Genomic DNA, 21,836 nt, shown 5'->3' on the forward strand with positions numbered 1-21,836 from the left:
TTTGGACTAAACAATTTCTTCTTTTGAGTAAGTTCATTTTTTCCTTTTTTCCTTTTTTTTTTTGAAGCAATATGTTTCCCTCTTGTATGTGGTTTTTCTATGCTCTAGGCATATCTCTATCTGTTAGAGATTATAAAATCATGCTTTATTTGTTGATCAAACTCTTCTTCTTTGTGTAGATAGAGCTATTTTAGGCTTTGAAGTTGTGTAAGGGAAGAACAAGATTAAGAATCTACTCTAAGGTTAAGGTAAAGGAAGCTAATCATTTAGAAGTTATTAGTTTTCTTAAAATATTAAGTATTGCTTTTAAGATTTAATATGGGGTATTCATAATTTTATCTTTTTGTAAATAGGTGAGAGGTGACAAATTTATATTAGAAAAAGTATGACAAAGAGTAAAAAAATTGATTCTTTTTTCAAGAGGAAAGCTTGTGATGAAGATGAAAAAAATGCATCTACGTCATCTAAAATTGAGAAACTTCATGAGAATCCAAATATTGAAGAAAATGAAAAACAACTCTCTAAGGTTCCTAAAGTTATATATAATGAATTTGAAAATATTTTAGAACGTGATCGGGGATGCGTCTTCAAATTTGGCAATATCCACCAAATCAAATTGATGAGGTACGAATGGCTTATCTAAAATGGGGTCCATATCAAATACATCTAGAAAATTATCCGTTGTCTGGTAAAGATGATCATCCAAGAAGATTTCAGTACACATGGTTTAGTTTATTTCCTTCATGGTTAGAGTATTCGCCATTAAAAGATGCTGCATATTGCTTACCGTGCTATCTTTTTAGTAAAAAACTAGGCGGACGACTTGGCTCAGATGTTTTCATTGTTACAGGTAATTGAGTTTATTTTCATTGAATTCTAATTGGCAATAAGTTTATTGTCATCAACATGTTTAACTTTTTGAATTTTTTTTATAGGTTTTAAAAGTTGGAGGAAAGTTAATAATGGAAAGAATTGTGCTTTCCTTAAACACATTGGGAAAAATCCTTGTTCACCACACAATATTGCAGTGTCGGCTTGTCAAGACTTGTTAAATCAAAATTGCCAAATTATGAAGAATAAGTTACATCTCAAGACTTCAATTGACACGGTTCGTTTTTTATCACTTCAAGCTTGTGCTTTTAGAGGTCATGATGAAAGTACTGAATCGGGGAACCAAGGTAATTTTCTTGAGATGATAAAACTCATAGCATCATACAATGATGAAGTTGCAAAAGTTGTGTTGGAAAATGCTCCATTCAATTCCAAATATACTTCACCTAAAATTCAAAAGGAGTTATTGAATATTCTTTCTAGTAAAGTGAAAAATCATATTTGTGAGGAAATTGGGGATTCCAAGTTTTGTATAATTGTCGATGAAGCGTCTGATGAATCAAAAAAAGAGAAAATGGCTCTTGTTTTGAGATTCGTTGATAAAAATGGTTTTATTCAAGAGCGATTTTTTGATATTATGCATGTTAAAGACACTGCAACAATAACTTTGAAGAATGAATTGTGTGTTGTACTATCTCGACATAATCTTAATGCTTCTAATATCCGTGGTCAGGGGTATGATGGTGCTAGCAATATAAGAAGAGAATGGAATAGATTACAAGCATTATTTTTGACTGATTGTCCTTATGCATATTATGTTCATTGTTTTGCTCATCAGTTACAACTTGCCTTGGTTGTTGCATCAAGAGAAGTTATTCCAATTCACAAATTCTTTTCAAAATTGACTTTTATTGTCGATATTGTTTGCTCTTCTAGTAAACGTCATGATGAGTTACAGGTTGTCAAGTTAGATGAAATTGCATATTTGTTAGAAATTGATGAGCTTGAAAAGGGTAAAGGGAGCAATCAAATTGGTACTTTAAAACAAGCTGGGGATACCTGTTGGAGCTCCCATTTCTCATCTATTTGTAGCTTGATCAATATGTATGATGCCACTTGTTTAGTTTTAGAAAAAAATATTGTTGATGGGTCTACTTATTCACAACGTGGTGATGCTGATAATGCTTACAAAAGCTTGACCTCATTTGAGTTTATATTGATCTTGTATTTGATGAGAGAAATTATGGGGATAACAAATGTTCTTTGTCAGGCATTACAACAACAATCTCAAGATATAGTTAATGTTATGTGTTTAGTTTGTTCTACAAAGGGACTTCTTCAAAACTTGAGAGAAAATGGTTAGGATAAGTTATTAAAAAATGTGACTTCTTTTTGTGAAAAACATGACATTGAGGTGCCTAATTTTGGGGCTTCTTATGTAGCAAGGCAAGGACGCTTTTGTCACCAAAAAGATCATATTACAGTGGAGTATTATTTTAGAGTTGAAATATTCTTTGTTACCATTGATAAGCAATTACAAGAGTTAAATTGTAGATTTAATGACCAAGCGATGGAGTTATTAATTCTAAGTTCTGCCTTGGATCCTAAGGATGCTTATAAAGCTTTTAATATTGATAAAATTTGCACTCATGTGGACAAATATTATCCCATGGATTTCAATGAGCAAGAGAAGATTAATTTGAATTCTCAACTTCAACATTTCATTATTGATGCTCGTCAAGATTCAAATTTGAAGAATTTATCAACAATGCAAGAGTTATGTACATGTTTGGCAACAACAAAAAAGTCTGAAGTTTACTTTTTGATTGATAGATTACTTCGTCTAATCATGACTCTTCCCATTTCTACAACTACAACTGAAAGATCTTCTTCTGCAATGAAAATAATTAAGAACAACTTGAGAAATAAGATGGAGACGGAATTTTTAGCAAGCACTGTGATAATCTATATTGAAAGGGATATTGCAACTAGCTTTAGTTCTGATTCAATTATTGAAGATTTTAAGTCATTGAAAGAGCGTAGAGAAACACTCGATAAAGGTAACTTTTGTTAATTTTTTTTATATATTATTGTTGATGATAAACTTTATGTTACTCTTTTAAATATATTATTGTCATACTATTTGGATTCTATTTTCATGAGTATTTATTTTGAATAAAAAAATGATGTAAAAAAATGAAATTTTCTTTTTATTAAAAAAAATAATTTATATATAACAAATATAATTTAGTTCCTTAAAATTTTTGTTTAAATTCTGCTACTACTACTAATAATGACAGTGACCGGAAAAATACGACAGAAAAGATAAGACTAGTGTTGACCCAAATAAAATGATATAAAAGATGAGAAGAAAATTATACTTGTTGAATTTTCTATTATTTGCTTTGTTATAAGGTTGGTTAATTTGCTTAAATCTAATTTTATTTTATGCATTGGTTTCTATTAGTCTTTTCTTTCTTTATCATTATTGGTATAAAATACAGAAAACCATTAGTTATATTTTTTTTATTATTTGGTATGTATTTTCTTCTCAATGAATTGAGATCTGGTTATTCAAGGTTTTACAGTATACACCTGTAAAACATTGCATTAAGAGTACTATGCTTTGTATCTTAATTAAATACTATAGTTATATATAGACAATCATTTAAATTATATCAAAATATTTAAAAATTAAATAATTGAAATATATAAGGAGTTATTATGTAATTCTACTCAAATTACTCTTGAATAGAATGAAACTTTTTTATTTTTTCTAAATTTGGAATTTAAATAGGTAACAATGTTTTCTTGGAATGATTGTTCGCAGAAAATTTTTATATGAACGTATGAGATTTTCTTTTTTCAAAAAATAATACATTTTTAAAGAAAAGTTTCTTAAATAGATTTAGTGAAATATTATTCTATGGTTTATTGTAGAAGGGTTTTTCAATTTTTTTCTAAATCGGGAAAAAAATAAAAATAAAAATAAAAATAATAAAATATAAAAAATATCTATAACAAGTAACCATATATAATAATGTTATAAATTTGTAAACTTATCTTTTATTTTTTATTCATCTCTTTTTACATGTTGTTATGATAATAAATTTTATTCAAAATTATATTACAAAATAATATTTTTTATTTTTCTTCTAAATAATATTCTTTTAAAAAAATATTTAAATGGATCCAGTAGAATATTGTTTTTTTAAATAGATCTTTGCGGTAATAGTTGAGAATTCGGCTATCCCAAACACAACTTCTCAATTGATTTATTTTCTGTCCATATCAAAACCCCTTCAAAATTTGGCTTTTAGAAACTGAATTCGGAGAGATCCATTTATTTTTTTGGTTAAATATGTTTTTGTCCCTCAGTATATCAATTTAGTCTTTCATCTTTAAAAATAATTGATTTAGTTATTTTTATCAAATTTTGTTAACATTATTTGACATTTTAAACGCATTTTATGATAATATTTGAATTAACATTGAGGTGAAAATGTGTTAAACGGTGTAAATAATTCAAATACTATCATGAAATGCACTTGAAACGTCATATAAACTTAGCAAAAATTGATTAAAATGACTAAATTCATGCATTTTTAAAGATGAAAAACTAAATTAGTCAAAAATTTTAAAAATGAACTAATTCCAAATTTTACTGAAACTTGAGGATCAAAAACATATTTAACCCTTATTTTTTATGTTTTATTAAAAATAATAATAATAATAATAAACATTAAAATATAAAATTAAGATAAGAAAAAATAGTTTAAGACAATTAGATTAATTTTTTATTATTTAAAAAAATAAAAAAAAATTTAAGAATGAATAAATTTTAATTTTATAATATTAAATTTAGATTTTACAGTATTGTTATTATTGATCACAAATATGTTCAATTATAATTTTTTAAATAATAATAAATTTTATTACAAATTACATTAAAAAAATGTAAATTAATTTTTAGTTTACAATTGATTATAATTTAAACTAGACATTTATAATTAATTATTTTAAATTACTTTTTTATAACTTAATTTTTATTTTTTTTCCTAACCATTTTTAAAAAATAAAAAACAAAATAAGAAGTATATTTTTTTTTTTAAATAATATTAAACATTTTAATAAAAAAGGCATTACTGTTTTATATTTTGAAAAACTTATACAAAGATTTCTAACAATATATTTTACTAAAAATAAATTTAATTATCTGCACAAGTCATAACTTGTCGTAATTGTGATTTTCAATTTTTTATTATATTTTTAGTGTGGTTCCTCTATACTTTATATTTTTTAATAAAATTTTATACGATGATAAATTGTTAATAGATTTTACATATCAAAATTTATATCAATGTTTAACACAATCTTATCTAGAGTCTCAAATATTTAAAAATAGATTCCAACAAACGTTTACTAATGTTTTTGTCCTTCATGTAAATATATATATATATATATATATATATATATATATATATATATATATATAATATCACTACTGATATATATAACTAAGAAAATAATTTCCAAGTAAACTCAAAATCTAAATCAAATATATCATGTTAGTTAAGTTTAAATTTAAATAAAATAGCTATATTTCCATTAATAATAATAATAAGACTTTTGCATTTAAAATAAAAATACAAAATACTATATTAAAATAAAATAATTACATGAAAATTTTAATACAAATTTGAATGTTTTTAATCTCTCAAACTTAAAATAAATTTAATTTTATTCATTCAAATCAAAAGTTAATCATCTTAATCCTATAATTTAAAAGGTACTTTTGTCAATTATATGTTCCAAATTTTGCTCATGATTAAAAGTTACACATTATTTATGACAACATATTCGATTTTATCATTAAATATCAACACATGTTTGGCTTTCCTTCCAGATTATTCATTTGAAGAGAATTGATCTAAGGAAGAAAATAAACCTTTTTTTTTTTGTTTCGAAGTTCATGAAATTGGTTTAATCAGTTATTTGATTAATGTGTTCTTTCAGAAAATAATTTTTCAATTTTTTTTAATCATAGGTCTCAATTTATAAAAATTAATACAAATTAATCATGATTTCTAAAAAAATTGATATAATTTAATTTTTTTTGTTAAATTTTTTGAAATGGATTAATAATTTTTATTGAAACTAAGGTTATGTTAATTATACCAAGAAAATAGATAATCCTAATTAAAAACTATAAACTTTTATGAAAAACCTTTGATTAATTTCAACAAATTTTAGGAAAAATAACAAATTAATCAATTTTTTACAAATGAAAACAAAATTATACCAAATTTAGACTAAAACTGAAATGTATCATTTAATAACCGATAATCAAATAACTGAATGTATATTTAAACATTTAATATAAGTGGCGATATTATGTTTTATAAAAATCATTTACACATATCTATAAATCTTATCAAATGGTTATCTGAAAAATACTTGTATTGAACTTAAAATTTGAATATTTTAGAATTAATGGATCAATGCCAGGACCGAAGTGATGATCACAAGGCCGAAGAAAAGATTAGTAGTTTAATTATTTTCAGAACTGCACTCTCTGCGTGTAAACTGAAGTTTATTAAAGATATTAGGAAAAAATAATGTACAGATAAAAAACCTCTTCCAAAATTTGTTTTAAATTGCCTTCATTCTTCTTCTATAAAGAAGACTTTAAATTGAATGATATCCATTATGTTTCAACAATTTTCTTTCTTTTATAAACTACGAAGCAACTAAGGGATAAAACCTTTAATTCAGACACTTAATCTAAATTGAAATTGAATTCACTATACCAAAGATTTTGAAATTGAATCAGTTTTATTTTAAACACATTTCTGAAAAAGAAAAATATATATACTTAATAAATAAAGTCTAACTCCTAAAATTAGTTGTTCTAAACACATTCTAAAATGCTTCATAACATTGCTTCACATAATCAAAACCTTAGTAATGCCCCGTTTTCTTCACTGCTCTTAACTCGCCTGATACGAGGGCTCTGCATCACCGCACAAACAAGTTCAAAATTCAGTAGAAAAGGACGCAAATAGTAACTAGACACCAAAAACGGTGATGGAACACAGTTATCATTACATAATTAAAATCACGACCTTATAACGAATATCTATGATTCACCTTTGCGTAGCATATACTACACTACCTAATGGTGTACCTGGATATCAGGACGATGTGCATAATAAGTCCAGTCCACAATCTAACAAATGCCAGAACTTTTGAATGGTTATGGCCAAGATAGTGACAGGAGTGAAGGATACTTCATCAGAAATTGATCAACTGATTTGACGTAATTGACTGTTTCAGTTTTCTGATGAGAAAAATCCATTGTGGAAATACAGATAAAACATTCTTTAGCTTAGTTAGCTCTTAATCTCAAGATTTCCTTAGCTGTTCTGCGCCGGAAGTACGACATGTGTTCCTACAAATGGAATTTATGGGAAGAGGAACTCAATTCAGAAACCACATGAAAAAAATAGTTACAGAAAAGCGCCTTCCTCAGCCAATATGGCGAGGCCAAACTTAAAGAGTAATTAATTAGTTCATTTTAGAATGTTCCATTGGGCAAGGAAACTTGGGTATTAAAACAGCTATTAGTCACACCATAGACAAACAATTTTTAATCTTAAAAAGAAAACTTCAAGCAATTTAGAAGATTTGAAAGTTGAAATATTCTATTATGAAAAACTCTAGGTAGCAACGCAATATATCCTTTATAACAGTAAGAAAGTATTCCTTATCAAACAGGTGAATGAAATGACTGACCAAAGAAGTCCATGGCTTCAGGAAAAATAAAATTAAATGCTATAATGAACAGAAAACAAAGGCATGATTTTCTTTCAGAAATAGAAAACTATAATATCCAACCTGGTTGAAACACAGCCCCAAGTTTCTGCTATAGAAGTCAGCGTATTTGATCATAAAAACCCCACAATCATACCTGTTTAAATATTAAGTTGCATTTAGAAAACAATTCGCCCACAAATTACAGGAAATACTTCAGAGCTACAAAAGAATAGAATGAAAAGTGAGATTGCATTCGTAAAGTATTGATATCTAAAAAATTTCTTATAAGTCCTACCAAGCTCGCCCTTAAAGATATTCTTTCCAACAGAGTAATAGAAGAACTTTGTTAGATTATTCAGAAAGCCTTTATCCAATGCTAAATAAATAGCAATTTCCTAAAATCATCAATACTTGGGATCTACATTTATATTGGGCAATTGACATGCCACAAAATCTGATGAACAAAATCATACGCATTAATAATAATTACAACAAATGATCACCATGACTACCTTCAGAGACGATAGAAAATTAAAACTTCCTGTAGTGAGCCCTTCGGACTAATTAATCCATACAAAGTCTTGATGATAAATAATCAACAAATTAATTAACAGAGTCAAAAAATAGATCCTCCGGTAAATTCAAAATTTATGGTCAATGCATAAAATCTGTTTATAAGATATATATATATATATATATATATATATATATATATATATAAAATTCATCAGCAGTGGGAATTTACTACCGATTATTTTTTATTACAGAAGATATTTCTTCATTTTTATAGGGGGAAATGCTAAACTAATGATATATTAAGTGAATTACAAAAGATAAGAAAACAAACCCATTCTGCTGCTCAGGAAGGTCTTCAACAAATTCCTTTTCCCAAGAACTTACATCAAGATCTTTTCCAGTCTTGTCCTTTACTTCATCTACAATATAGCTAGCCTGGTAGACACCAATGACAAATATCAGAAATTGCCACACATAAATGTTAAGACATCTATATATTTTTCCCGAGTCCCATCTCAAGTCCAGTGAGGATCACGGACTTGTTACCTAACGGTATTGTGTGAGTGATGACATAAATATATTTCTTCTAACCTTGAAAATGTTGTCTCGATAACTAAACGTCTAAAAACATTATACAATCCAGAGTCACACTTACGCACCTCATCAAAGCAAAAGACTTTATTTTTTATTTTTTTGTGTATCATCTATTGAAGATCTCATGTTTCCTAAAACTAGCTTATATCCAACATAATTTTAATTTATAATTAATAAGATCATAAACACAACTAACTCAAAAGTATATTTATAATATATGCACAATGTATAAATACATCTAAAAGTTTAGTGTTCAAATTCAAATACCATGTCAACTTTCCGGCACACACATATTTGGGTACTAATTATAATTTATTTTATAATTAGGTGGTTATCTCATTCCATAGTTCTTGGTTGATTATATATAATATATATATATATATATATATGTTGTAGGCTGCCTGAAATTACACTCTAGGTATTCAATGTTTTGTTTTTATCTATTTCACTTTTTATCAATTTTGACTGTTTAGCTTCCTCAATCCTCATCCACCTAAATTTATTTTTAATGACCGGATTGAGACAATACAGACACATGCATGATCTCTCGACATCACCAGATGGCCTGGACAAACAAGATGTTCAACCCATCAAATTGAATTCTACGCATCAGACCTAAAAGTTTTGTTATAACCTGCTTGTGTGAATCCAAACATGGTTAGTTTTGATATTCAACATAACTTTAACCATTGACTTGCTTAAGTGATATAAATCAGCTGTAGCCTTATTTTATCTTAGATGCCTTGTCCAAAAGGAAGAGCAGGAGATTCCCCAAAAATAAAAAACAAGACTAAAAGGCAGTATCAAAATTGAAGAGGGAATAGAATTTTTATTTTTAAATACTTTAAGCATGGCTTCCCCTTGAGAGATTGAAAACATATCGCTAGTCTATCACTTATTTGACATCCAAAAGGAGATAAAACAATTGGATCGAATCCGGTTACTCAAATCACAAATCATACAATATTAAAAATGAAAAGATACAATATTGAGTTAAAAAAAAAATAGTGGGGGATAGAATTATCACTAAAAGTGTTGATGATTCTTGATTGAAACCTAAGATTTTTCTATGACTATCACCAACTCGCTGTCATCACTTCTAAAATATCCTTTTACAAGCAATAGGCAGATAGGAAGACCAAACTTAACAGTTAAACTTACCAGAACTTTCATCACATGGGTGTCTATTCCTTTCAGTGAATCCAAGTACTGAAATTTCTTATCTTTCTTATTGATAACAGCCAAGCACCAATGGATCTCTTTATGGATAGGAACAAAAATCTAGGAAAAACAAATAAGGTAAAAGGTGAGCATAAAAACCAATTTTGATGATTATAAAAAGGGAAACATTTAATAATTCCTTCAACATAATTACTTTATCACATTCATGTAGGCCATATCCCAGTTTCTTTTGGCTGGTCCATCTCCTCACAGATTTGAAATCATAACCACCCTTGCCACTTATTAACTGGTAAGTAGAATTCACAAATAAAAACATTAATGACAGATCAATATGACTAAATTGCAGATAAAACAAAAGATATAGCATGCATGATGTTTCTATTTCTCCTGCTTATGGCATGGATAGGGGAGTCTTGTTCAAAATATTGATATTGGTTTGTGTTAAAGATATTATTTGATTACATTAAATAGGGAGATATGATATGATTTGAGAAGGAAATATCTTACCAAATATTTCTCATTATATATATATTAATTTTGTTCCTTTTTATTGTATCTTTTCTTCATTATAAATAAGAATACTCACGTATCTACTCAACACAAGGGATTCATTATATTCCTCGGTTTCTCTCTTCTAACATGTTACCAGAGTACTACCATCATCCATAGCTTATTTTGTCACTAATTCTTTCAAGATATTTTGGAAGCTAAAATAAAATTATTCTGAAGCTTGCCACTTTGTTATTTGACTCATAATGCTAATATATATAGATGTTTATTTATGTTAAATTGCTCCTAAAGTAATATTTTTTAGTTATTGATAGTGAATTTGCCTTCGTCTCTTTCATATGTAAATATGTTATGTTTTATTATTGATCATGAATCTTATGACTCATGATTCGGAAAATTGGCCTTCAGGTTCATAATTTGTATCCGTATTGAACTATCGTGTTTCCAGTGCAAAACATTTTAAGACATGTTTCTTAGAAAACGTTTTCATTACTTTTACTTTCCACGGAAGAAATGAGCCCCAAAAATAAATCTACAAAACATGCACTAGAGGATTAAAATAAAGCACAGTCGAAAGAAACATGTGTTTGCAAGCACTATTCAGTTTATATGGATAGTATACCTTCTTGTAGAAAAAAGTATTGAAAAAATGACAGTTCAGAAACTTCTGGGGCTCTCTTCTCTCCCTTTCTTTTAGCAATTCAAGGTACAAATTTATTACCTGGAAATGTAAAGGTATAAGATCACTGAATCTCAAATCATTGACACTGAAATTTTTAGATATTAACTTTCTTCTCTTTCATAGCAATTCAACATAGTTTAAAGAAACAATAAGAAAACAAGGTAACCTCGTCATTTAACCATGCACCGGGTCTAAGGCATTGAAATTTTTCTCCTGAGACCTCAATGCACGATTTCTCATGGGCAACCAAGATCTTCCTCCTGTAGAAGTAGGCCCTCAATATGATAAGGTACAGCTAAAACCTTTGTCAATTGCATATAGCCAAAAAGTTCAAAAAATACCTGTTGGCAGAAAAGGCACGTGTAACCTCTAACTCATCATCTTCAGTAAGAGGAATAAAAGGTTCCAATGGCACTTCCTGAAAGCCATATTAATTTTTTGTCAACTGCACTAACATTTACAGTTTCCTATGGCTTAATAATACAGTGGCACATTGCAATGCATCATCATAAATGTTGAACAAAACAAAAGAGGAAAGCATACACCTAAGCAATAATTACAGCCTCATCAGATAAAATATAGAAACACGGGGCAGTTAACAAGTCTTTACCTGTACTAGTTCCTTCTTCGGGCGCAACAATTCAAATGTGGACCTACGCTTCTCATTAAGCTTAATTTCAGCCGACAGCCTCTTAATCGTATCCGAGCGCTTGTCAACAGCCTCAAGCAACTTCTTGTAGGCATGAACATCCGAAAGATCACGCTCAGGAGTTAAAGATAGAGTGCCGAACATCTTCACAGCATTAACAACATTCAAATCGCCGTTAGTCAACTCCGAAACCACAGATGAAGCTGACTGCTGCTGAGGACCGCCACGCACATCCTTAGCTTTCAAATCCTTCACTTCAGTCACAACCAAATCACCCTCTTGCCACTTGTGCTCCGTCACCACAGAGCGCACATCCCGTCCATCTTCCCTAAAACGAACCTCCTCCACGCCCGAATCTTCGGAAACCATGCCCTTGGGACTACCATCATCCACTTCTATCACCTCCTTACCCTTTTCCTCAAACCTAATGCTAGCTAACGCTGATTTTTTCGCCCTTTCGTAATTTTCACTCAGCGTGTTGCCGACATCGTTAACAATCTCTTCCTTGCGATCATAATAACTACTACTAGCATTCAAGCTCGATTTCATTCTATTAAACGTAGGAAAATCAAACTTACGGGGTCTACACGGCGCGTGAACCTCCCTACGCCCCAGTGGCTTGGCTTCAGGGTATTTGGAAATTCTGGAAACGATACTACTCGAGGATAACACAGGGTCCGCGTGGTTGTCGGATGTTGCCGACAGTCTGAGCCTTTTGGAATTGGGAGATGGAAGGTGGTGAGCCGCAGAGAGCCAATTCGGGCGGCGCTTGCCGTTGCTAGTTACGACGGCCATCGGAGAACGAGCATGTCCAGTGAAGGTTGGGAGAATTGGGGATTGGGCGAAACCCTAAAGGAAAAGGGAATTGAAGAGAAACGTTGCGTTAGGGTTTATGAGAAGCGGCATAGAAGAGAGTGAGAAGGTGGAATTGAGAAATGAGGGAAACGGAATTGGGTGGAAGAGTTTGAGCGCGAGAAATTGAAAGGTGAAAGGTATGAAGAGATGAGAAGAATGAGAAGAGAAATTGGAGTGGGGTGTGAATGGTGGTGTGGATCTGTTGTTGATTGGCGATTCACCTCCGCGCCTGTTCCGCCGAGGATGACCTTTTCTCTTTCTTCTCTTTTTCGCGGCACAAACAACAACTACTCTTCTTTCCAAACTTTTACCCTTTTCTCCCTTTAATTTACGTTTTTCTCTCTTTTATCTTCAACGAGTTAACTTTAATATATTTGAAGAGCTAGAGAAAAATATATGATTGAAAAATTTAATGCTATTATCTAGAGTGATGAAGAAAATAGTTTCATGCATACTCTCTACATATACATATTTATATTTATCAAGAATTACTGGTTTCACCACTTGGCTATTAAACTGCATATTAGTATCAAGTTCTTAAATTAAGAGTTGTTTTTCCTTTAAAAATACTGTCAAGATCCGCTTAAGATAAAATAAACGAAGCACTCTCTTTATACTTTCAAAGAAAAAAATGCCAATTTTCTTTATTAATATTTTTTTATTAAATTAATTATAATATTATATTTCAAAAGTACCTAAATTTTTTTATTACTTGAATTAATTATAAAATTTTATTTAAGAAAAAAAATATCTCAAAAATAACATTTTATTAGTAATATAATTACATTAAATTATTATTAGTATTTGTTAATTTTTAGTGATATTAAAGATAATATTTAATGAGTTGATTTTTTTATAATAAAATATGATTTAACGAGTTATGTTTATTTTCTCATAATTAATTTTAATTCTATTTTCTTCTTTTATCTCTTTGTGACTTATATTATCTCTTATTTATTTCTTATATTTTAGAGTTTTTTTAATAAGGTTAGAGTTTTAACATATTATATTTCTTGACTCTCATGATCTCTGTATGTGTTAATCTTTACATCTTCATTTATTCTAAGTATGTTTTTTTTTTCTTATTTGTGTTGCTTTTGTTTTTATGGTATTTGTTAGATTTGTATTAAAATTAGAATAGTGTTTTCTTTTTTGTCCACATCTTGTCTACAAAACTATTAATTATATTAAGATTTAGTCTTTTTTGTGGATAATAGATTAATTGGATCATAAGTTTTTTTTAGAATAATAATTTAAGTTTAGGAAAAAACGTATTGGTCGAGTTGAGATGAACAATAATCTTGTTTAATTTATTATTAATGATTAATTTTAAAATAAACTTTATAGGTCCTGAAAAAGTTGAGACTTAAAAAAGAGAAAGAAGTTTGAGACTTGAAAAAGAGAAAGAAGTTTGAGACTTCATATACTATATGTCTACGATCAAGTTTACCTCACTGACAACCTAAACCTGGTTTTATTGTTTTAACTTATTTGTTTCATATACTTATCTTTTGTATGTTTTATATACTATAATTTTATATTTTATATAAAAATATGTAAATATGTCAACTAGAAAATTTGAATCAAACGACTTAAAAGTCTAGTAGAATTGAAAAATTGAGACTTTAATTGCATGACAAAAAAGAGGTATGAATAAATTTATAAAAATAAATAATAAAAAATTAAAAAATACATGTGAGTTTTCTTTGAATGCAAGATAATAACAATATAAAAATAGGTGAAACCAACAACAAAAATATATAAATAGATAAATATAGGAATGAAACAGAGAAAGAGAAGGGGTAGTGATAAGATAATTTTAATTCTCAAACATGATGACGAGATCCAAACCAATGGAAGAATATTGATACAAATTTAAAAAATTTATTTGTAAAAAAGGTTATATTAAAATCAATAATATAAATTTTACTAAGAATGTATATTTTAGGCATTTTCCTTCATCAAACTATATTCAGAAGCCAAATTTTTTTCATAAAAAAGGTTCGAAAAAAAAATTGAAATAAAATGCTTCTTTATTTAATTTTGTTTCAGCCTTTCAAAACTCTTAACCCGCTTTGAATAATGTGAAAGAATTTTGGAGGACATAATTGTAAATATGAAAAAAATCAAGTTCTAAATTAGAAATAATTTATCTAGAAATTAATTTGTAAAAGAAAAATCTGTTATATGTTTATTTTAAAGTAAAAAAAAAAATGTTTGAGAGGCTTGGATTTACACGACCGAAGGAAGGGAGGGGAGTAAAAGTATCTCATTTTAATGAAAAAAAAAGAAGTCACATTCTATGATAAAAGTATTTTAGCATATTTATTGTTTTGTAACTTACAGTATGATTTATTTACTCACCGAGTTAATATTAATTTGATGTAACGGTAACATTTCTTTTAAGTGTTTTAAAAACGTCAAAGATTAAATGAATTAAATTATTTGAAAGATAAAATATCAATTTAAATAAATATGTTATAATTATATAAATAAGGAACACGTCAAATGTAATAAAAGTTTATCGTCTCTAATCATACATTTATTATAAGAAATGTTGTTTATGTATTTATTTTCGTATTATATATTTGATGCTAAAGGATATTTTTTTCTTTTAAGTATATCAGTTATAAAGATGCTAGATAAATTGGTATCATACTCAATTTAATCCTAGCCCAACCTATTATTAAATTCACTGTTCACACTTTACCCGGTGAATTTTATTTGTAACAACATTTGATCAAAACTAGTCTTCCTTTATCATAGTCGGAAGACAATGGTTATTGTTAGACAGTAGACAAAATAAAAAGACGTTACAAAAAGGAGACATTTTATTTTACAGTAAAAAGGACATCTAAAATTGCAAACATCATGATGCGGTGCTTGCTTATACGAAGAAATAGAAAGCAATGCCGAATGGTGTATAGTACAACGATCCCATGCTATTCATACAATGGCATGCAGCTTCATAAGTTCTCAATATTTATCATGTACAATGAAGCTTTCACCATCGTCCGTCTCCTAACACTAACACTAACACGGGAGAAAAAAAGTTAACGTTTTACAAAACAAAAGGCTGACCAGTAAATTTCCTATCACAAGAAACAGCCATTAGCATTTTGAGGTATGGAGTGCAAGAGCTTTGTGCTTGTACTGTTTTCATACAAGCTGCACTACAGCAATGACCCTTAGGGCACCGTTTTGGAGAAGATCAGCAACCTCGTCAAATAACAGAGCAGTTCGCCAACCCCATCCCTTCGGATATTTAGGTAGAAGTGTGCCTGTTTGTTTAAAGCTTCCAAACACCATCATTTCCCTCTTGGATGGGACAGTTAACTGAATGACATAAACAGAACAATCCCAGAATAGTTAATCAAAATGGTAGAAAGTTATGAAGCACCAGAATATTAATGTGTTATTCATGGCTGATATTACCTGGTAGCGTGCAGTCACCTTTTCACGTGAATCAACATACATGTGCACCTGATAACACATTTCAAAGATATGAAAGTCAGATATAGCATCTAATTGAAGGTCTATAATTGAAGCAACGGGGAAATCAGCTAGAAAGTATACATGTCAGGCCATATAATCAACTGTCTAGAAACAAAACGAAATAAGAAGGCATTAAACTACTGCTAAAGGCATTAAGCTTTTCAAGCTTAACAGCATAATCTAATTCCAAACTATATTTAGGCTTAATTCATTCAAATACAAAAAATAAATGTTCAGCTAACCTTTCTATGTATATCAGTTATCTCTGCTTTCCGACGATGAAGAAACAGCCCTGCATTGACATTGAAAATAAGTTTCCAGACAGACAAAAGATTTTCTTTATTTAAATTAATTCACATCCCGAAGGTAAGAAGAATTTTGATGTATTAAAGCATTACCAAGGGTTCTCCGTCTCTGAGGGTCTTCATCATTAAAAGCTTGTACACTGATCTGATGATTCAAACAAACAAATTTTATTCATACCAGGACATGCAAAATCATATTAAATGAATATGAAGATGAATTCACGTCCATGTACCTTCCACAAAGAACCAGCGTAGAAAACTTCTGTAGAATGCTTGACCTGGCCATCACCAAGCCTATGCACATCCTCAAAACGTACACTGCAAAAGCAGTAGAAATTTACAGAACATTTACATAAATTGATGAAACTATGTGCCCAGGAATTTGGGAAGCAAGACGCATGTATGTGTTATATGACAAAAAAACTAAAAAAAAATAAAAAAATAGAAATAATAGAAACTGCAAGAGGTCCCCCCTGAAACCAACCCAGATTACAAGATACCTTCCATGGATTCAGGAAATATCATAGACCATAAAATTTTAGACACATCAAAATCCAATTTAAAAGAAAAATCAGTCTGAAAAAGTCAAGAAAGAATCATTATTCAAGAGCAAGTATGTATCAATTCCCCTCGTCAAAGCAGACAACTCAACTTCAGTTAGAGGTGATAATTGTATGAGGGACACACGAGTGAAATGAAACATGGAGAAAGGAATGAACTGTTAAGATACAAGGAGAAGAGAATTTAGTTAAGATAGTTAGAATATTCATGAGCTAATTACTTGAGGTGTTAAGGAGGTGAATTTTATAGACTGAGCATTAGCTCTTTCTGTAGGGGGGAAGCCCTTGAAGGAGAGAGTGCTCTCCTATTTCTTGATCTTTTCATTCTATTTAATAAAAACTTTTCTTTTCTTTTCTCTCTCTTTTCAATTCTTGGTTCCTAACAAATTGGTCCGACCAATGGTCTAAGAAAGACTTGGAAAGTCCTACAAAATAGCATCAACAACCAGGTTCTGGTAATGAAAGTATCCAAAGAAAACCATCCAAGGAAAGACGATTAGCTGAGGAAGATTATCAGATCAAATTGACTCACCAAAAGCTCATGGAATGGTGAATATGCAAGCTGACCCACCACTATCAATATATACCTCATATGTTAAAAATTGACAACAGTTGCAAAGTGGTTAACTTACCCAAAGCGAAAAGGGGGGAAATGGCTTAAAGGTGTTTTCATATCCAGTGATATGGAAGCACTGTTGACATTGTCCCATTCTATACCAATGGTATGTTCTGGTGTCTCTAACATCTGCATGGGGATACCACCAGTACTTGCATCTCCAGCATTACTTCCAGACATGCTGCTTTGCATGCCCATTTCATACCCCCTTTGTGTTAGCTCCGTATGTACATTTGTTCCATTACTCCCTCCCTGGCTTAACCCAACTACAGCTGTCAATCCATCTCCAGACAGGTCACCATTTGGGTCAGCACGTGTCTCTGAATCATCATTGGCTGCAGACTGAGGATAGTTTCTGTTGCCAACACCAAATGGTACACGAGAAAAGACGAAACGTGTAGGATGCGAACAAGATGCCGGAACAAAAGTAGTTCCACGGCCAATACCTGCAAGCCCATCAATAGCACCTCTAACATGCACTCGTACAGGTCTAAAAAGACCATTTCTTTCACCTGCAGAAGATTCAGCAACATATATACTTCCCACACTGGCAGGCATAATGTTCTGATTATGTTCTTGCATGTAAGATCCAGATGTAGAAGCTCCATGTGAAAATGCAAATTGCTTCTGACAAGTGCAATTCGTGAGGGAGCAAACTTTGCATGTATCAGCGGCAATTTCCTGTACTCTCTGACTAAGAAGCATCTAAGGAAGGGATAAAGTATAAAACACCAAAACAATAATGTCAACAACATTTCCCAACCAAGAATAACAATTTCTGTACCAAGTTCAATGACCTATATATTGAATGATTGATCAGCAAAGATTACATTGTAACATTTAAATATTTTCAGGGATAGAAGTTTTTTGAGGCAGATATTAGGTTTGTTTTAGAGGCAAAAGAAAAGTATAAGTTGTTACTTTACAAAATTAGCTGTTTGTTTGCTTTAGAGGCATGATGGAAACTGTAACTTTAAATTATATAAGCATTTTTAAGATGGAAAATGCAAACTAATTTTAAAAGACATTAATCTCAGTCTAACCTGAAGCCAAAGACCATCGTTTACAGCTTTGCAAGGGAAACCTAATTCTTCAAGTTGCTTTCTGACATTTAGAAGCGCATCAAAAGACATGTTGCAATATAAAAGGGATCCCCCTTCAAATATATTGAAAAATGCATCATATTCATCTCCGTGACCTCTGTAGTTTGTTCTGGGGTGAGCTTTAAGCTGTCTTCTGCCAACAACTTGGCCATTCCATGAAAACAATGGTGTTCCATATCTTCCCCAATCACTGGACGTCAGCTCATTACAAGAATTTGATGACAAGCAATGTCTTGATGGATCCCTAACAAACCAACTATTGTCCTCCAACTGGTAGCAAGGTCCTTCGGAAGACGGCCCTTCAATAACCACTCCAGGGGCTGCCATAGCTGTAGCTTCTGCACCAAGAGGCATGTCCACATAGCATGATGTTGTCATCACATCTGTATCAGGCAATGAATTACCCAATGATGGTCCTTCCATGTCACCAGAATATCTTGGATTCAGGTTTGGTGTACGGACATATGAAGCTTGTTGAACCTGTTCATTGGAAACAGAAACACCATCGTTGAAGTCTGCCACTGGATCTGCAAGCTCAACTAGAACACTTGAAGTGCTCGGGTCCTTTAAACCACTTTTAAGATTCATTTTTCCAAGGTCAGTTTCCAACCTCTTAGTAGTGCAGCTATCAATTACACTTTTTCCCTTGCTGTTAATAGAATCAGCATGAATACCAGTGGCAGACTCAGAACCAGAAATTCCATGCGAAAGATGTTCAACCTTGCAATGAGCACCTTTTGCCAGGAATGTGTGCAAAGCCAATTCAAACCTTTTTATAACGTTATAGAGAAGTGTTACACAGCTTACAAAGTGCAATCTCTTAACCACAGAACCCAAATAAAAATTTGGAACCACTTACCTTTTCTCTTCATTGGGTATCCATAGATCATTAGAAGTCAGTAATGCATGTAATGTTTGCGATGAAAGTTTAGGAAGCACCTGCAATAAGCAGATGTTTTTAGTCCAACCTAATCCTCGAACTCACAATACACATATAATAAAAAACCAGAACAGTCAATACAACACCAAGCACTTCTATTTGCCTCATTACCTCTTTCAATTCCATGCCACCACTTTGACAAAGGTAACCCCAGCAAGCAGTTCTAACACGCTCCCCATGAATGCCATAGTCTTGGTTCTCCGCAAACACCTAGCTTACAATCAATCATAAACCACTAATAACTAACCAAATCTTTTTACAGTATCATTTAAATTTTACAATGAAGCTATACAATCATCTGGATCCTTGAACCTGATAAGCCAAGAAGTTTGAAGTCCACAGCTCAGAAATAATGAAATCTGTACAAATTCCACATAAATCCTACACAAATGTATAACACACCAAATGAAAAAATATTGCAAAATTTAATAAGCAATAACTAAAAAAGTATAATATATATATATATATATATATATATATATATATATAACAGTTCAGAATTCATCAACTTAACCTGTAAACATCATACCTGAAGGTCGAGAAAGGATGCAGCAGCAAGAACACGAAAAGCATTACTATCATTAAGCTTAGGGTGGTGCCCGTATAGGTACGCCAACGCCATTGCAATTGCCTCGTCATTAACATTCTTATCATCAACATGCAGAGTCACAACAGGAGCACTGGCTTCTTTCCAAGGCCCGTGAAGCATGTTCCTAACAAACGCGAATTATGCAATAAATAACTGTAATCTTCTCAGACCAACAAAATAAAGAGCTAAATAGCCATATAGGGTCAATGCAAAATCTTTTTACATTTTCAATAAATCAGAAATCCTCCTCCTTAGTATGACTTTTATCATAGTTATTACAGATTCCAATATACTAAATGACAGACTATGAAAGCATAAAACCTTCTCGTTTACTACAAGCTATTATACAGCGTGTAGGTTCATAATTCACAAAACAATCGGAATAAACCTACAATATAGAGTTATGTGCCAAGGAAAATAAAGCACAAAGTTTGGGAATCGAAAAAGAAATTAAGTGCGATAAATATTATAAAATTCTTGTTAAACTTGTTTAAAATTGATGAGAGGAAAAATATTTCACTGTGACCCTCGGTAACTTATCAGGTTCCATCTGCGACTAAGAAAGAGAGAAGCAATGAAAGTATGGTTTTCTACAAAGGGAAGACACAGGACAAGTGAAACAGAAGAGAGAAAGATAGAAAGGATGGTTTACCAACCATCGTCGTCGCCCTCGTTTCAATTCCTCTTCAACCATCCCAAACAGATTGCTAAAGCGAATGTTAAAGTTGATGGATGTAGAGCAATTACAATAATTACAATCACAATAATAAAACAAAATAATTAATTAATCGGTTACCTGAAATAGGAACTACGCGAGAGGATAAGCCGATGAAGGTGATAAGTGGAACCCATTGCATTGACGACGATGTCGGAGAAGGAACCCGAATTGAAGCCTTCGATTTGGACATGCTCGCAAAGGGAAGCGAGGTTGCAATCGACGCCGCGCAACTCCGCGGAGGCTCCGTCGGAGTGCTGCGGCGGCGGAATGGCGGCGATTTTGGTTTTGGGATGCTCCCGATACTGAGGCTCCTCCATGCTGCACTGCACATCAAAAGCACACTCTCATTCTCAATAACAGTGTTGATCGATCCAACGGTTTTATTAGCGCGAGAATTTCATTTTCACTACTTTAACTACACTAATAATAATTACTATAATTATAATAACCTTTTTCTTCTTCGTCTGCGTTTTTGTGAATCTCGCCCAATTCAATTCATTGTGTTTGGGTCTTTGCAGATTCAGTGCAACGCTTCGTAGTGATCCACCCTTGTTTTGTGGATCACTGTTATAATGTTTTTTCCCTTTTCTTTCTTTTCCCTGTCCGAAAAGGAACGCTATATCATTTTTTAACTTACTTTCCGACACAATACCAAATTAAGAATAAAATAACACCATGGAAATCAAAATACATAGAAATAGAAAATGAATACAGACATTTTAGATTGACAAAATTGAATCCAGAGAAGAATATTACAAAATTTATTTCAGGCTTAAATATTATTTTGGTCCCCATTTTCGTAGTGTTTGTTTATTTGAATAGAATGTTTAAAATGGTCTTTATTTCGATAGAATGTTTAAAATGATCCTCATTTT

The 21,836-nt window shown here is 30.9% G+C and overlaps 2 protein-coding genes across 5 annotated transcripts; both read right to left on the reverse strand.

The window, feature by feature from the left end:
* Nucleotides 1-6,612: 6,612 nt before the first annotated feature.
* Nucleotides 6,613-12,958, reverse strand: LOC114178524 (ubiquitin-like-specific protease ESD4). Of its 3 annotated transcripts, XR_003603334.1 has the most exons (10): nucleotides 11,742-12,957; nucleotides 11,473-11,549; nucleotides 11,298-11,391; nucleotides 11,072-11,170; nucleotides 10,133-10,225; nucleotides 9,919-10,038; nucleotides 8,495-8,598; nucleotides 7,729-7,801; nucleotides 7,019-7,282; nucleotides 6,613-6,844 (listed from the first exon to the last, which is right to left on the reverse strand). XR_003603334.1 is itself a non-coding variant. In XM_028064487.1 (9 exons), exons 1-9 carry the CDS (start codon nucleotides 12,573-12,575, stop codon nucleotides 7,220-7,222), a joined length of 1,557 nt encoding a protein of 518 aa, XP_027920288.1. In that variant the 5' UTR covers nucleotides 12,576-12,957; the 3' UTR covers nucleotides 6,936-7,219. The 3 variants fall into 3 exon arrangements, 2 of the variants coding, with proteins under 2 accessions (XP_027920288.1, XP_027920289.1); XM_028064487.1 differs by lacking the exon at nucleotides 6,613-6,844 and having other exon boundaries at nucleotides 6,936-7,282; XM_028064488.1 differs by lacking the exons at nucleotides 6,613-6,844; nucleotides 7,019-7,282 and having other exon boundaries at nucleotides 7,786-7,866; nucleotides 11,742-12,958.
* A 2,490-nt stretch (nucleotides 12,959-15,448) lies between these two features.
* LOC114177965 lies at nucleotides 15,449-21,598 on the reverse strand. 2 transcript variants are annotated; one of them, XM_028063591.1, is made up of 13 exons: nucleotides 21,411-21,598; nucleotides 21,040-21,284; nucleotides 20,184-20,367; nucleotides 19,967-20,035; nucleotides 19,766-19,864; nucleotides 19,574-19,653; nucleotides 18,655-19,483; nucleotides 17,628-18,316; nucleotides 16,669-16,753; nucleotides 16,529-16,580; nucleotides 16,373-16,422; nucleotides 16,071-16,118; nucleotides 15,449-15,971 (listed from the first exon to the last, which is right to left on the reverse strand). In XM_028063591.1, the coding sequence occupies exons 2-13, from the start codon at nucleotides 21,276-21,278 to the stop codon at nucleotides 15,795-15,797; spliced, it is 2,601 nt and encodes an 866-aa protein (XP_027919392.1). In that variant the 5' UTR covers nucleotides 21,279-21,284; nucleotides 21,411-21,598; the 3' UTR covers nucleotides 15,449-15,794. The 2 variants fall into 2 exon arrangements, with proteins under 2 accessions (XP_027919392.1, XP_027919393.1); XM_028063592.1 differs by having other exon boundaries at nucleotides 21,040-21,279; nucleotides 21,411-21,567.
* Nucleotides 21,599-21,836: the final 238 nt, after the last annotated feature.

The sequence above is a fragment of the Vigna unguiculata genome, chromosome 3, assembly GCF_004118075.2.
Source record: "Vigna unguiculata cultivar IT97K-499-35 chromosome 3, ASM411807v1, whole genome shotgun sequence".
NCBI classification, from domain to species: Eukaryota; Viridiplantae; Streptophyta; class Magnoliopsida; order Fabales; family Fabaceae; genus Vigna; species Vigna unguiculata.

Excerpts from the sequence above, each read along its gene's own strand:
- LOC114178524 (XM_028064487.1), bottom strand. The coding sequence starts at position 12,575 with ATGGCCGTCGTAACTAGCAACGGCAAGCGCCGCCCGAATTGGCTCTCT. Across the intron at positions 11,550-11,741 it reads CGAAGAAGGAACTAGTACAG|GAAGTGCCATTGGAACCTTT; the intron begins GTAAAGACTTGT and ends TATGGCTTTCAG. Across the intron at positions 11,171-11,297 it reads GTGCATGGTTAAATGACGAG|GTAATAAATTTGTACCTTGA; the intron begins GTTACCTTGTTT and ends TTACATTTCCAG.
- LOC114177965 (XM_028063591.1), bottom strand. The coding sequence starts at position 21,278 with ATGGAGGAGCCTCAGTATCGGGAGCATCCCAAAACCAAAATCGCCGCC. Across the intron at positions 20,368-21,039 it reads TCGCGTAGTTCCTATTTCAG|GAACATGCTTCACGGGCCTT; the intron begins GTAACCGATTAA and ends CGCGTTTGTTAG. Across the intron at positions 16,423-16,528 it reads TCAGAGACGGAGAACCCTTG|GGCTGTTTCTTCATCGTCGG; the intron begins GTAATGCTTTAA and ends ATGTCAATGCAG.